At 54.6% G+C, this 14,634-nt stretch overlaps 1 protein-coding gene across 1 annotated transcript; it reads right to left on the bottom strand.

Annotated features, from left to right (window-relative positions):
* SIGLEC15 (sialic acid binding Ig like lectin 15) lies at positions 1–14,405 on the bottom strand. The gene is given in 7 exon segments (XM_033087158.1): positions 1–29; positions 32–81; positions 1,974–2,004; positions 3,309–3,686; positions 4,845–5,228; positions 5,539–5,598; positions 14,228–14,405. Coding segments are annotated over 7 exon segments (984 nt in total). The 5' UTR covers positions 14,280–14,405.
* Between the last annotated feature and the right edge of the window lie 229 nt (positions 14,406–14,634).

The raw sequence follows: 14,634 nt of genomic DNA, 5'->3' as shown, positions 1-14,634 counted from the left end.
TCATGGTGAACGTGTGGTTGCCGGTGGGTTCTGGGGCTCATCTGGTTCAAATTTTCATAATTGGACTCCTGAGCCTGGGGCCTGCAGACGGGAGAAAGTTGACTGACCACCCAATCCAGGAGGGGGTCCCCCGACTGCCCAAACCACGGCCCAGCAAGGGGCAGGAAGAAGAGACGAGATGGGCATTGGGACCTAGATCCAAAAGGGGCTGGAGACTAATGGAAGGTTGGAGGCAGGGCAGTGGCAGAACTTGTGGAACTTGTGACAGCATCCCAGATTGCAGAGTCTCTCTATCTTCTCAAAAGGATCTCGTCTGTGGCTTCAAAAACCACCTCTGTGTCCCTGACCTCCAGACCCATATTCCCAGACCTGGCCGCCTGAGCTCCAACTGCTCTCCTGACTTTGGGGACATCTGAACAGGCATCTCACACCTAAATGTGTTATGATCCTCACCACCTCCCCTGCCTTCTCTCCTCAGCTTCATCTCGGTAAGGGGCACCCAGGATTCCAGCTCCAAACCTGGGCATCCTGGCTCCCTGCCTCGCTCACGCGGCCCACCCAGCCCTCTGGCCAGCCCTGCTTTCTGTCTACCCCATCTCCTTGCCTCCACTCCTGCCACCTTTATCCAGGCAGCCATGATAGCCTCAGCCTTGGCCAGCAGCTTCCTCACAAGCCGCCTTCTGTTCCCCGCTCTTGTTTGGATAAGGCCACTTGTCTGCTTACAACCATGCAGTGACTTCCCATTGCACTCAGAATAAATCCTGCAGCCTGCCAGCTCTCACTGCCCGCTTTCCGGGTCTCCCGAGCCTTTCAACTTGCCTTTTCCTACTGGATCGCCTCCACTACCCTTGCCAGCCCCTCCGAGCTCCAGCCGCAGGTCTCCTCAATGTGGTGTCCCTCAGAGAGGACGTCCTGATCTAAAGTAGCCACAGCCCAGCAGCCACCTCCCTACCCTGGAGCTCTACTTCATCGCCTTGTCCATTTCCTTCACAGCTCTTATTTTAGAATCTAAGATGATTTTACGTTTTATTAAAATTCTCCATACTAAAATGTGAGTTCTTGAGGTCGGGTATTTTTGCTGTATCTTTAGCATGCAAAATATATGTGCCTGGTACATAGTAGGTACTCAGTAATTATTTGAACAGTCAAGTTTCTGACTTAGTGCCTTGATGAGGTAGTAAATTAGCCAAGAAAAGAAACATTGCACAGGTATTTGAGAATGTAGGGGATAACCTGGGCTGGCAGCATGGCTTTTCCACCCCTCGGGACACAGGTGGAGCGGAGTTATGGGAGCCGAGCTGGGCTGTGTAATGGGCCTTGGAAGGCTGTGCTCTTCCTATCCCATCTCCCTACCCCCAAGCATCCTGGACAGACTGCCCAGGGTCTAAATTGGATTCTTTCTTCTTCAACACGGGCTTCATCTGGACAAACACTGAGAGGAGGGAGACATGGATGGGATGGTCAATGATTTCCTAGCAGGGTCCCTGGGCCCCCCATCTAAGCCTTAAGAACCTCTAATGGCTTTTTTTGCACAGCCTTCCGCAGGGTGTCTGGGAGAATGTAGGTCTTGAGGTGACTTGTGTGTGTCTGCCTGTTCTAGAACACTGGGCACTATAAGAAGAAACACAACCTTGAGGAAGCACATCTAGGTGCTGAGATAAGATAGACACACAGAAAATGACCGCTCAGCACCAGGACACCAGGCAGGTCTGGGAGAGGTGTCAGTGTGAGGCCCAGACATAAAATCCTGGGGGTGGGGGTGGGGTGGGGAGATCAGGTCATCATGGCTGGTCTGGCCCGAGAAGGGCTTGGTGGACCGAAGGAACGGGCCTTTGGGAGGCTGCAGGTAGGGCCTAGGCCTTGGTCAAGGCTGGGACCCCAGTACTGGCCCTTTGCTTATTCTTTCTCCTCGTGCCACCCGCCCCGGGACTAGAGCTGGGTGGTGTGAGATGGGGTTGAGGCAGCTCACTCACCGTGGCGGGTTGTCCTGGGTGACTGGGTGCTCTGTGTGAGGGAGGAAAAGAGGGAGAGAGAGAGCATGAATCTCCACGGTAGCCTCCAAGCTCCAGTCCCAGCTTTCCACCCCAACCCACCGTGGAGAGTGGTCTGAAGGGAACGGGCAGCAAACAGCCAACTACCAGGATATGGAGAAATGGCCTGAACGATGCCGGGAGTTACCCAGGAGAAGGGTGGAGTGAGGAGCGGTCCAGCAGAGGATCCCGCACCCAGAATGCGCGGTGAGTCTGAAGAACCAGCAGGAGAGCTAGCCAGGTGTAGGCCCTCCCAGACCTGGGAGGGGAGCCTTCCAAAGCCCCCTCCATCCGTCCACCACACCCTTCTCGGGCCAGAGCAGGCCACGCTGACCTGCCCTCTTCACCCCACTCCCAGCATTTACCGTCTGGGCCCTCATACTGGCAAAGGTGGCAGCCAGGGCAATTCGTGAAAAATTTTGGATTTCATTCTGAGAGTGTGCTACTGACCTGGGTGGTCTGAGAGACTCTGGGAAGCCCCCTCTCTAGGGCATAGAACAGATTTCCCAGGTAGCCCAGAGAGAGTAGTGTGGGGCACACAGCAGCTCTCTGGAGACATTCTGCTGGTTGACGCTTCCACACTTCTGTACATGCTGTTCCCTCTGCTGGTAGTACCACCAGCTCCTTGTTTTCTTAGCGCCTGCCTACTTACAGTAATTTTCACTTCACTCTCACCTTACCGTGTGAAGCCTTCCCTTTATACGGACAGGGTGGGCCCTGTTTATATGCCCACCCGACTGAGGCATACATACCTTGGGCTTTGTCAGTACCCAGGCCCTAGGATAGCACTTCTGTGCTTTGCAATTATCTGCTTGCTCCTCAGTACCCCATTCAGGGGGAAGAAACCACGTCTTATCCATCTCTGTATTCCTAGCCCCTACACAGCATGTAGTAGGTCCTCAAGATGCGTGTTGTAGCTAATGGAATGCTGCCATCTGGGAAAGCCTGTGTGTGGTCACAGATCATGGGCAGTCCTTTCTGGGACTTTCTGGTGGTAAAGGGGCAGGCTCCAGGGGGCAGAGTATCTATCTCCGTGATTTTAGGCTACAGGTAAGTTCCTTAACCTCGCTGTCCTCAGCTTCCTCATTGTAAAATGGGCTCTAGCTGGTTCCCACTTTCTGGGCTTGATGCAGGGAGATGAAAGGAAGATGATGCAGAGGCACAAAAAGGATGTGTTGGTTGTGTCATGCCAGGTGGTCGACCAGAAAGCCTCACCTAAAAGGAGAGCCCCAGCGCCACCCCTCCACTCGCCCCTACCCTGGTCGGGGGCGCACCCACCCAGGCGGCGGCGGGAGGCCAGGGCGGCCAGCACGCCCAGCAACAGCAGCGCCTTGAGGCCAATTGCGCCAAGCAGGAGGGCGTTGGCCGAGGCCCCGGAGGCTCCGTGGAAACGGAACAAGTAGACGCTGGCCTCGGCGCGGCCCAGGCTGTTTGAGGCGGTACACGTGTAGCGGCCATCGTGGGCCAGCGCGGGCAGCTCTGCTGTCACCTTCTGGCCGTAGCCCTGACCCGGGCCCGGCACGGCTGCCGAGCCGTTGCGCAGGGCCGGGCCGGACCAGGCGAGGGCGGGCGGCGGCTCCCCTTCGGCCGTGCAGAGTGCGCGGAAGGCATGCGCGGGGCCTGGCAGCACCGAGATATTGACGATCCGCGGGGCAGCTGCGGGCCGCGGTCAATGGTGGGGGGAGGGGAGAAAAGGCACTGCAGTCAGAGAGCGCGCGTGCGACCGGCAAGGCCACAGGGTGCCCCTCCCTGTCCCCTTTAGTCGCCGAGCAAGTTGGGAGAGGTTGGGGGGGCGGTGTCCGGAAAGGAGGGAGTGGGCTCTCCTGCCAGCTTGCCTGGATCCCTATACAGGTGTGGTCTTGGACAAACTACTCTGCTGTTCTGTGCCTGTTTCTCCAGGTGTAAAATGGGGGTCACTCACCTTATGGGGTTGGTGAGAAGATTTGGCCAGCTAATAGGTGTGGGGTGCTTGGGCTACAGCTTGGCCCATAGCCAATGCTCACTCCGCGGTGGTTATTATTGTGCTAGTGCAGGGTTGGGGGCGGTCTGCTGGTGTGATTTACTGGCACCTCCCACAAGCGGACCACCTCACCAAGGGCTGGAGTTGAGCCTGATTCACTGAACCCTGGGCTCCCTCCCTATGTTAGAGAGGAGCCGACCCTGGGAAGAAACTGAAATGCACTCAGGGTGACAGTCTAGCCGGCCTCAGAGCACATGAGAAATTCTTGGGAGAACTCCTGGGCCCTCCCATAGCAGGGAATTCAGGATTTTTAAAAGCTCCACAGGTGATTTCCAGTGCATAGCCAGGGCTGAGAACCACTGCTCCTGGGACGGAGATCCCGGTTCCCCTATCTTTATACCTCAGGGCTTAGCAAAGTGTTGGGCACTTGACTGGCTCCCTGTGCACCGCCACGGGCTGCTTTCCGTGCACACAGTACTTGCCCTTGCAGCCCGAGCCGTATTTAGGTTATTATTCGTTCGTTTATCTCTTCTCTGGACTGCGCGCCGCTGGGCACTTGCACTTTCTAGGCGCTGCATTACAATACCCATTCCTGGGCTCTAACTAACCAGCCCTTCCCAGGGCCAGGATTCTGCATTTCTGACAAGTTCCCAGGTGGCCCATAACCACCACCAGGTGTGATAGCCAGCAGCCCCCTGCCCCCGCCCTAGAGAAAGGGGTGTGTATTGCTCCACTTGGGATCCCAGCGGCGGGCATGTGTCGGGCCCCTAATAACCCTGAGAGGGGCCTGAAGGCGGGAGAGGAAAGGTGCCGCGCCACGCCGCCCCGGCAGCCCCGGGCCCCGCCGCTCTCACCCGTCACGCGCAGCCAGACGCCATGGCGACTCTCGTAGCGGTCGTGGATATCCCCCGCGAACTCCACGCGGCAGAAGTAGCGGCCGTTGTCTGCCAGGGCGAGGCGCTCGACGCGCAGCGAGAGGTCGTTGCGGCGCGGGTTGCCCAGCAGGCCGAAGCGGCCGTGCAGGCTCAGCGCCGTCTGGCAGAACTCGCTGCCCCGCGCCGCCGCGCACCGGAACACCTGCGGGCCCGCGTAGGGCTCGCCCGCTCGCCAGATGGCCGTCAGCGGCCCGTCGTAGTGGCGGTGCGGGTGCGTGAAGGTGCAGGGCAGCACCGCCGCCTCACCCGCCGTCGCGATCACCTCTGCGGGCACCTGCATGGACCAGCGCTGTGTCGGGGCACCTGCAGGCAGGAGTGCGGGGCGCATCAGCCTTACCTGAGCAGTGTCCTGGCCGCAGGGACCTTCCGTGGGGCCTGGAAACCCACCCCGTGACTCGAGAGGCATTTCCCGGGACCCTGACTCCCAAGACCGACCAGGTACCTGGACCTTCCCCCATCTTCCTGGGACTATTTGCCTCTGTCTGGGAGGTCCCACCTCACCTACAGGCCCAGTGACTCTATCACCTGCCCTGTTGCAGAAAAGTCCTGGAATCCCGTGGTGACAGTAGGATCCCAAGACCTCCAAGATGGTGAGAATAATAAAAGCACTTACTGTGCACATCTGTGTTCAGCAAGTTCCTGGTCGTATCTCTTTTAGTTCTCACAAATGATCCTAGAGGTAAACATAGTTTTCCCCGGGTTACATGTTAAGAAACTGAGGCACAGGAAGGTTGAGTAATTGCTTGAGATCACACAGCTAGGAACAGGTAGGATGAAACAAAGATGGCATTCATACTCAGGACAGCCTGATCCAGAGCTGGCACTCCAGTTCACTAAAGGCCTGGAAACCAACACTCTCATTCATAGAGGCGAAATAGACTCCGGAGGGAATGGTATGTTTTGAAGTTAATGTGTTGCGTTGATGGATGAAATTCCTCTAGAATCCAAGTCAACCCAAGTAGGCTTCCCATTAGGTTACTGCCCAGATAGGGAGCGGAGAGGCCAAGTGTGGTGGGTCATTTTCTTGCCTCCTTGCTCTGTGCAAACACCTCTGGACTCAGTTTCCTCACCTCCTGTGTTGTGAGCCTCTGAAGTATAGTTGATCTAAGGTCCCGAACCTGCGTTCTGCCTCCAACTTACAGAGGGCTGGTGAATCACTGACCCCCTGCAGATGAGGGAGTGTTGAGCCTGGTGGGTGGGTGGTTGGATGTCAGTGCTGGTCCTTAGAGGATCAGGCCAGGGGTGGTGCCTCCCCAAGGAGGGCGGGCAGGCTTACCAGCTAGTGCCCAGGTGCAGTTCATGAAAAGGACATTTAGAGGGAATCGTGTAGCATTCCTTGTGCTTCCAAAGGGTGTTGCCATTTACATCTTTCACATACATCGTGTCACATGACCTTCAAAACACCCAGGGGAGAAAAGCAGGGCAGATACTGTTACAGATGAGAAAAAATGAAGGCCCAGAGTCACAGGCAGAAGTTGGGAGAAACCCAGCTTTTTTGACTCCAAGTCTAGTGCTCTTTGCTCTTTGGGATATCCGGACTCATGCCCTGGGCAGGCGTCCTCTCAGCCCACAGCTGGCAGACCGTCCTCCAGGGAGCCCATCCCATCTATGAATAATCTACAGGTCAGGACATTCCTCCTGCACAGAACTGACGTCAACCACCCCCCACACGACCACCACTGCTCTTTGGAGCACGTGCATCCCCTACCCGTGGTGGCACTTCCGGTATCCCATCAGGCACTTCCGGTATCCCATCAGGCACTTCCGGTATCCCATCATGGCCATCCCGGACCCATTAAGTCTCCCCTTCTCTGGCGGAAGTCCCAGTCCCCGAGAAGGGGAAGGCCCTGCCCCTCCCCAGCCTCACCGCCTGCTCTGTCCTCTCCCTGCGGTGTCGTGTCCTGACCCGGGGCTCCAGGTGTGCTGGACCGACAGAGTGGGGGACGAATCGGGCTGTATGATCTGTACCTCGTGTACAACCTCGTTTTGTACTGAGCTTGCAGTCAAGTAAAACCTCGAGTTCTTTTTTCACACAATCTGCTTCTAATCCAAATCTCTTTTCTTCTGGACAAGTGGAATTACGCTTTTGAACCCAAATGGAGGACTTGATATTTATCCCTAGTAAAGATATTGTTTGCTCAATTGTTAATAATCAAACGGCCTCGTTTCAAATTTGCAAAACACTTTCTGAAGGTTTTGCTGGTTCAGTCAGCACTTCCAGTGGCAGAAAGCATCTCCGTGCTCTTGAGGCTTAGTCCCTGCCTCAGTTTCCCTGCACTTCCCACCCTCTGTAACCTCAGCCTCCTCTGACCTCTTGCATCTCACAGAATCCAGATTCCCTAGGAATTGTTTGCTATTGTGCATTCATCAATTAGCAAACATTTATCAGACTCGGAGATTCCAGCAGGGGTTATAAAGATCAACAGAGTAACTACCAGCCTACTGGACCTCACAGCTCAGAAAGGGAAATAGGTCTGGGAACACACATAATTACACTCTGGCCTGCCAGGTGCTCTAATGAGGGATACAATATTCCCTCTGTCTGAACATGGTTTTTAGCCTGTTTCACTCACCAGCTTCCTGCTCGCTGTCCCCAGATCTCCTCTGAGCCTGCCTGCAGCGGAAGGCCTTCCTTGAGCCCCAAGCCTGGGCCTGGTGCCACTCCCCTGTGCCCCAGAGCTGGCAGAGGTACTTCCTTCTTATGGGCATTACCTGTGAACTGTGTGTCACTCAGGCACCCAGAAGCTCTGGGAGGGCAGGGGCCATGTTCGTGTGGTCATATTTGTGCTGTTATTGCCCAGCCACATAGTAAGGAATGCTGAATGGAATTGCTAGGACAGAGCAGAAGGGAGGGTGACCTGGGTGGCTGGTGGGGTGGGGCAAGAGGCATCGTGCAGGCAGGGAGGGGAGGACACCTTCATGAGAGAGGAGACACCGTTTCAGCAGAGCCTTGAGAAAGAAGTGGGATGTTTCTAAACCTTGAGGTGGACTGAAGGCATTCTAGGCAAAGGGATAGCAAGGCAACATCTGGAGGTGGGGACATTCGCAGAGAAGTTGTAGGGGGACAGAGTCCACAGTGCTTTGGGGGCTCCTTAGGGGTATACCACATCTCATTTCATATGCACGAGAACCCCAGGAGGGATTGTCATTATCCCCTTTTTAGAGAAGGGGGACCTGGAGCTCAGGGAGCACAAATGACTTGACCAGATCATTTGACCAACCGGAAGCAGAGCCAAGGCTTGACCCTCGGTGGGTCACATTCTTCCCTTGTCCCCTACGCTATGTGACAGAGGTTGTTAGCCGAGTTTGGAATCATCCTGAAGTGCGATACAGGTGGTAGGCCAGGGCCCCTCCTTCCCTGGGGGTTTTGCTGTAGGAGTACAGCAGGCACACAGAGGCCCTTTCACCAAGTGTCACCATCTTGGCTCTTTGCAGAGTCGGGGGTGGGAAAGTGTTTCCTGTTTCCCTGCAGAACAGACTCCCTCTCACACAGAGACTTTTTTGAATGAGTCTCTAACCCCCCACCCCCCTCGCCCCAGACACTCAAGGTCAGCAGGGATTGTACAGGGAGCAAATGCATTTGCTTTGGCAGGAATCCAAGCTCTCAGCATCCTGTGACATTTACCGTTCCTTCTGGCAGCTCCTTACTTAGGACGGGGAGGGACAACTTCTGAATGGGAACCACAGCCCCTTTTTGTAGGGTCTCTAATCTCCTTGTCTCAGGTCAGTCAAACTCCTGGGGTCAACAGGAGGCCCATATTCGGAGGCCGAAATACCTCCTCTCAATGGTGGGCCACAGGGCATGGTGGAAAGTATTCCAGGTTTGGCACAGCTGGATCTGGGCGACAATCTCACTTGAGGTCATTTCTTTTATCAGACTTGTACTGAGCACCCAATGTGTGTCTGGCACTCTTTTCGGCTCATTCACTTACTGGGAGATGTTTGGACAAGTTTCTTAGTTAATGTCCCAGGTCTCAGGTTACTCTGTGGCTAAAAGGGGACCATAATACCTTCCTCATAGGATTGACGATTGAATGAAATTACATATGTAGATCACAGTACCTGACACCCAGCAGAGGCTCAAGGCCTGTTCCTTCCCTTCTTTTACTAGTCTGCAGAGGAAGTGGAATGGACGGGGCGGGGGGGGGGGGGGGGGGGGGGGGAGGGGGGGGAGGGTAGGGGGGGGAGTGCTGACGGGTGGCAGAGAAGCGCTCTGGGCGTATGACCAGGGTGATGCTGCAGCAGGTTAAGACATTGCTACCCTGAGCTGGCACCTTTTGCAGCTCGATTTGGCATCTTAGACCATGTGAGATACAATAAATAGCCCAGTCCTTGCCCTTCACTCACCTGATACCTGGTCATTTATTTACGTATATAGTCACTCAACGGATAGTTATTGAGGGTCTATTGTGTGCTAGGTATTGTGCAGAGTATTGGGGATACAATCACAGTGACATGTAGTGGCCCTCCTTGCTATGTTTACAGTCTGGCCATTGCTCAGCTACTGTTTGCTTTTTATCTATCCACGATTCAATGAATTTGTTTGATTAGCTTCTCAGCTGGGGAAATACAAAGTGAAAAGCTGAAAAGTGGATGCTGTTTGTGTAAGCTCACTGAAAGCAGCCAGAAATGACAACTGCCAGGGAGGAAGGGTCCAGTACAATTAATGCAAAGACAGTTCTGGATAGAAATGAGAAAAGCACGGTACAAAAGGCAGCACTGATAGAAGGACAAAGGGCAGAGGGTCTTCAGACATCACAGCACTGCTGCAGCAGGTGGGTAGAACAGAAGCGCACAGCCATGACCCAAGCTGCCTTGGAAAGGTTCATTGCTGTGGGAGGCACGGGCCCCAGATGAAGGATCAGGGGTCTGTCTGGGGCTCTAGCCCTGGCTGGGCTGACCCTGACTTTGGGACTTAAGATAAGTCCCCTTAGCTCTCTAGCCTTGGTGGGCTCATCCATGAAATGCTGTCTCTAGATGTTTACTAAGGTCACTTTTCAGTATAAAAGTCTATTCTGAAAATGATATTTGGATACAAATAGCAAGGAAGTCCATAAAACATTTTAGAAATAAGTCTATCTAAATTAAAAGATTTTCAGGTACTTCAAAAAGCCATTAACTATCCAGAAAACTCAGCGCCTGGGAAAGATGCATCCATACCTTGATGGTCCCATGCAACCAAACTCTCCACACTACCCCTCGTGGTGACTGGTGCTCAGCAGGGAAGGGCGGGGGCCGCAGCCCTGGGCACCAGCTCCTGCGTCATCGTGATCACGACTCAGCTAAGGTGTAGTTGACTCTCCTGGACGTATTATCCCAAAGCCCCGAGCCAGTGGTGCCAGGGTGGGGCAAGAATTCGTGGGATACAGAAGCCTATCTGCAGAACCTGGATGGGCAGAAGCAGCATCTGGATGGATCAGAAATAGAAACCTTGGTTTTGGCAGGAGCTGAGCGAAGATGTACCAGTTCCTTGGTGAGTAGGAAAGCGGAAATATGCCTGGGAGCCTCCCTGTAGGTCACTTGCAGTGTGTTCTGTGCTAATGGTGCTTATGTTGACGATAGAGAAAACTGTTTATCGGTCACATCACAGAATGTGGGTCAGTCGCTGTCCGTGGATGACAGACACAGGAAAAGGACCCAGAGGCGGTCGTGGTGGGACAGGGGCCAGTGGGGTTCCCTCACAGAGTGCCCACTTTCATAAGGATTAGACCACTTTCATAAACTGGGTGGGCTTGATGGGGAGGAAACTCGTTAGGGGCTTTGTTGGTGGGGAAGGATGATGCCAGGTGGGCAGTCCCCGTGGATCTCTGGAGGGATAGCCTCGGGGCACTCAGAGCTGGGTCCCCCCCCCAGGTCTGCAGGGCTGCTGCCATGATGGGTGACGTTACCAGTTGACAGGCAGCCAATCTGATGAGCCAACTATGACAGGGGGGCTACCCTCCTGGGGAACAATGGGCACGTTAACAGGGGTCCTCAAGGAGTGACTCCAGTGGTGGCCTTTCAGGCAGGGTGGCACCTGGGAGGTCAGGAGAGGGCATTTGGGGGGCATGGAGATATGTTTGTCTTGGCCACCAAACCTCATCAGTGAGGTGTGTGGGTTGAGCTGGGGAACTTTGCATGTCTTCCAATTCCCTCCTGCCCTTCAGTTTGCTCCTGGAAGTTCTTCTTTCCGTCCCGATAGGTTATCAGTGGAGAAAAGATGAGAAAGGGGTGGAGTCCAGAGGGGAGAGAAGCGAGGGGAAACGGAAATCCCATCCTTCAGTGTGAACCAGGTCTAGAAGGTTCTAGGAAAGAGGTGAGGTCAGGGACATGTGAGTGCAGGGCCTGCTGATCTCCTTCTGCCTCCAGGATGCTGCCAGCTTCCCTTTAACCCTCGCCTCTCTGGCCACTTGAAAGCGGACTGGCTCACCTGAGCTGACAGAGAAGCGGAGCCACAGGCTGACTCTATCCTGGGGCAGTGTCGCCACAGGGCACTTCCCTTCAGCCTGTCCCTGCCCATGCTCCCCTGGCCTCCTCACGGGACCCTGCCCCCCTTCACTCCTCCTCCTCCCTGGGTAGGACTTCTTGGTCTAAGCCACCATGAGTGTTCTGGCTCATTAAACCCTCCCATTTCCTCTGGACCCGTGACAGCAGCCTACCTCCTCCCGGACTTTTTTCTCCTTTTTCTCCGTACCTCCACGCCCTCGGGTGACTGCTGCCATTTGTCTGGCTTTTTTCTGCAGTGGTTCAGAGCTAGTCAAGTAAATTCCTCTGAGCACCAAGCGTTGCCCCAGGCTCACACCACTGCATGCAGGTTGTGTAAAGGGTGGGCTGCACTCACAAGACACCAGTTCACATCCAGGCTGCGACATCCCAGAAAGTCACTTGCCCTCCCTGGAACAGGGACAAGTGTCCTCATTTTTCAGGTTGTAGTGAAGAGTAAATGAACTGCTCGTCAAAGGCCTGACACAGAAGTCCTCGGGGATCACAGCTACTGTGATGGCTACCCCTGCTTATCAGAGATTTGTGGACAGATGGAGGACTTTTCCAAGGTCACTCACATGACCGGAGCTCCCAGACCCCTATTTTTCCCACTCCCACGTTCCCTGGCACCTCCTGCTTTCTAAAAGCAGATTTAGAGGGAGGCGGAGGGGAAAGACAAGGAAGAGTGTATGGAGACGCCTGAGATGAGGGGCTGCTCAGAACACTGGGTGCTGGAGGTGCGTGATACCAGTTTGAAGGCGGAGGCACAGCAAGTGGAAGGAGGGTTTCCCAGGACGAGTTCCTCCTGCCTAGGTCACGGACCTCCTGCCCGGTCCTTCTGCCCTATGGAGAGGCTCACAGGTAAGCCGCACAAGAGGGGTTTAAGAAAGTGGGACCCTGCTCACCCTAGTGACAGATGTCTGGGTTTTAGTGAAGCAGCCGCCAGTGTGAAAAGGTCTCTGCCGCAGACGGGCTCACACGTGTGGCTGGGCCTTCTGGGTAATCCCAACACACAGTTGGAGCATTCGTGTGGTGAAGGTTTTGTTCTTGAACATGTGACTGCTCATGCTTCCTCTAAATCTTTTTATCTTTAATTGATTCATAGCAGCTGACCCTCAGCAGGAGGAAGAAAAAAACAGAAAAACGAAACAAAGACACCCCATATCTCGCTTCTCTTGAAGCTGTGTGACTTCAGCATTTCCGTGCCATTTATTGCACAACCACTGAGCACCAGGAACTGTGCTGGGGGCCTTTCATCCATGATCTAATTATTCTTCACAACACCACCACGAGGTGGCAGGGACCCCGCTTTACAGAGGCTCAGAGAACCTTCCTTAGGCAACCTTCCCAGGGCCACACAGCTAAGAAATAGCAGAGCCAGGATTCAAAGCCATGTCTGATGTAAACTCACGTCCGGAACTGCTTTCCTAGCTGCCTCAGGTCTGGGCAGGGTCACCTCCTCCAGCCTCTACCCTCTAAGTGGGACCCGACCCTAACTGACCACAGAAAGATGGCTGAGTTAGGTCAACTTGGGAGAAGAAAGCCCCTTCCCCATCAACCCCCACCCCAGGACTCTGTGCACAGGACAACAGACTGTGAGGGGCATTCCCATCTAGGGCCGCACACCCCCGGGTTCAAACCTCATCTCCACCCTGCACCACTCTGAATCTCTCTGTGCCTCAGTTTCCTCATCTGTGAAAAGGGGGTAGAACAGTTCATTTCTCACGGGCTCTGAGGCTCACGTGAGTTACTAATTGAAGTGTTAGCACTTCGTAAGAGCTAGTGGGCTTCCTGTTACTATCCAACCCAGACTCTGACTGGACTCGGCTCTGTGTGCATGCTAGAGAGGAAGGAAAGGAACCAAAGGAGTGGGAGCTTCTTATCCAGTTGTGGAGACAGGAACCTGTGGAAAGAATGTTGATTTTTGCAGCATGGGAGGTCATTAGGCTGCACGTGGCAGCCAGTGGCTGTGTACCTGGAGGCTGAGTCCAGGAGCAGTCACGGGAGGGACATCTCAGGCTGGGGTCGGGGAAGAGACTGAGGCCGCACAGAGGCTGGGTCTCAGAGGACGGTCTCTGTCCTTTATCCTGTTGCCCTCAACTGCACTAACCCTCACAATCACCCAGGACAATGGCTGCAAATGCAGATTCCTGGGCTCTGCTGCCTGACATTGTGATTCCGCAGGTCTAGGGTGGAGCCAAAGGAGCTGCATTTTAACAAGTGTCCCCTCCCCTGGGATTCTGATGGACGGTGACCATCCTTTGAGACACACTGTTCCCAGAAACATTAACTCACTAAGCTAAGTGACCAAGGATATTGTTACTTCAGCCTGCCACAAAGAGTTCCCTCTCACCCTTTGGGGTTCCTGCTGGGTGGTCAGGGTACCTTCTGTCACTTGCCCTTTTCCCCATGTGAAATCATCCCCACCCTTACCCCAAACCACCATGTGCTCTCTTCCCTTCTCCTCGGGTCTGTGCCCACACATCAAGACAAAAATACTCGGATGACAGCAACACCCAGTCTATTCAGAGCCTGGATTGTCCTCTCACTTTGCCTATGCTCTTCCTGGATCCTTATAGCAGTACACAGTGCAGGTGGCTTTTCTACAGATGGGACACAGAGGCACAGAGAAGTTAGGGGGCTGCCTCAATCCCTGGGAGCCCAAGGGGAAGACCAGACTTGAACTTCAGCCTCCCAAAGTGCAGCTCTTCCTCCTCCATAGTCTTGGAGGGTCTGGAAAAACCTGGCTGCTCCAAGTTCAAGGAGAGAAGACGACCTAGGGTTTTGTGAGCATCTATTCTGTTCTAAGCACGGGCCAGAGAGAAGAGTGGGAGACTCACCCATCGGGAGGACGCACACCAAGCAGGCCAGGAGTCGGACGGACCCTTCCATGTTGTGAGTGCCTGGCTTGCCCCCACATTCAGCCAGACCACCAGTGAGAACCCTCCTTCGTGTGGGTGTGGGGGGAAGGAAGGTGGGAAGGGGTGGGTGGTGTGCCCAGGTCTGCACCCCTGCCGGGCTCTGCAGGCGCTGAAGTAACTGGGGAGAGGCAGCCAGGAAGCCCGAGGTATGATTAGAGACCCGTGGGGTTTAGTCATGTGGAAAACCAAGAGGGGAACCACTTGGATGATTTTCTGGACAGGAAACAGAGAAGTGGATGGGGAAGAGCAGGACCCTTTCCTGGGGCCACTCGTCCCTTTGAACAAACTACTTGCTGTGCTTATGCTGCCCTTCCTCCCTCCTTCCC

The sequence above is a fragment of the Rhinolophus ferrumequinum genome, chromosome 19, assembly GCF_004115265.2.
Source record: "Rhinolophus ferrumequinum isolate MPI-CBG mRhiFer1 chromosome 19, mRhiFer1_v1.p, whole genome shotgun sequence".
Taxonomy (NCBI): domain Eukaryota; kingdom Metazoa; phylum Chordata; class Mammalia; order Chiroptera; family Rhinolophidae; genus Rhinolophus; species Rhinolophus ferrumequinum.
Note: the sequence above shows the minus strand (reverse complement) of the source record. Positions and strands in the feature narration are given on the sequence as shown.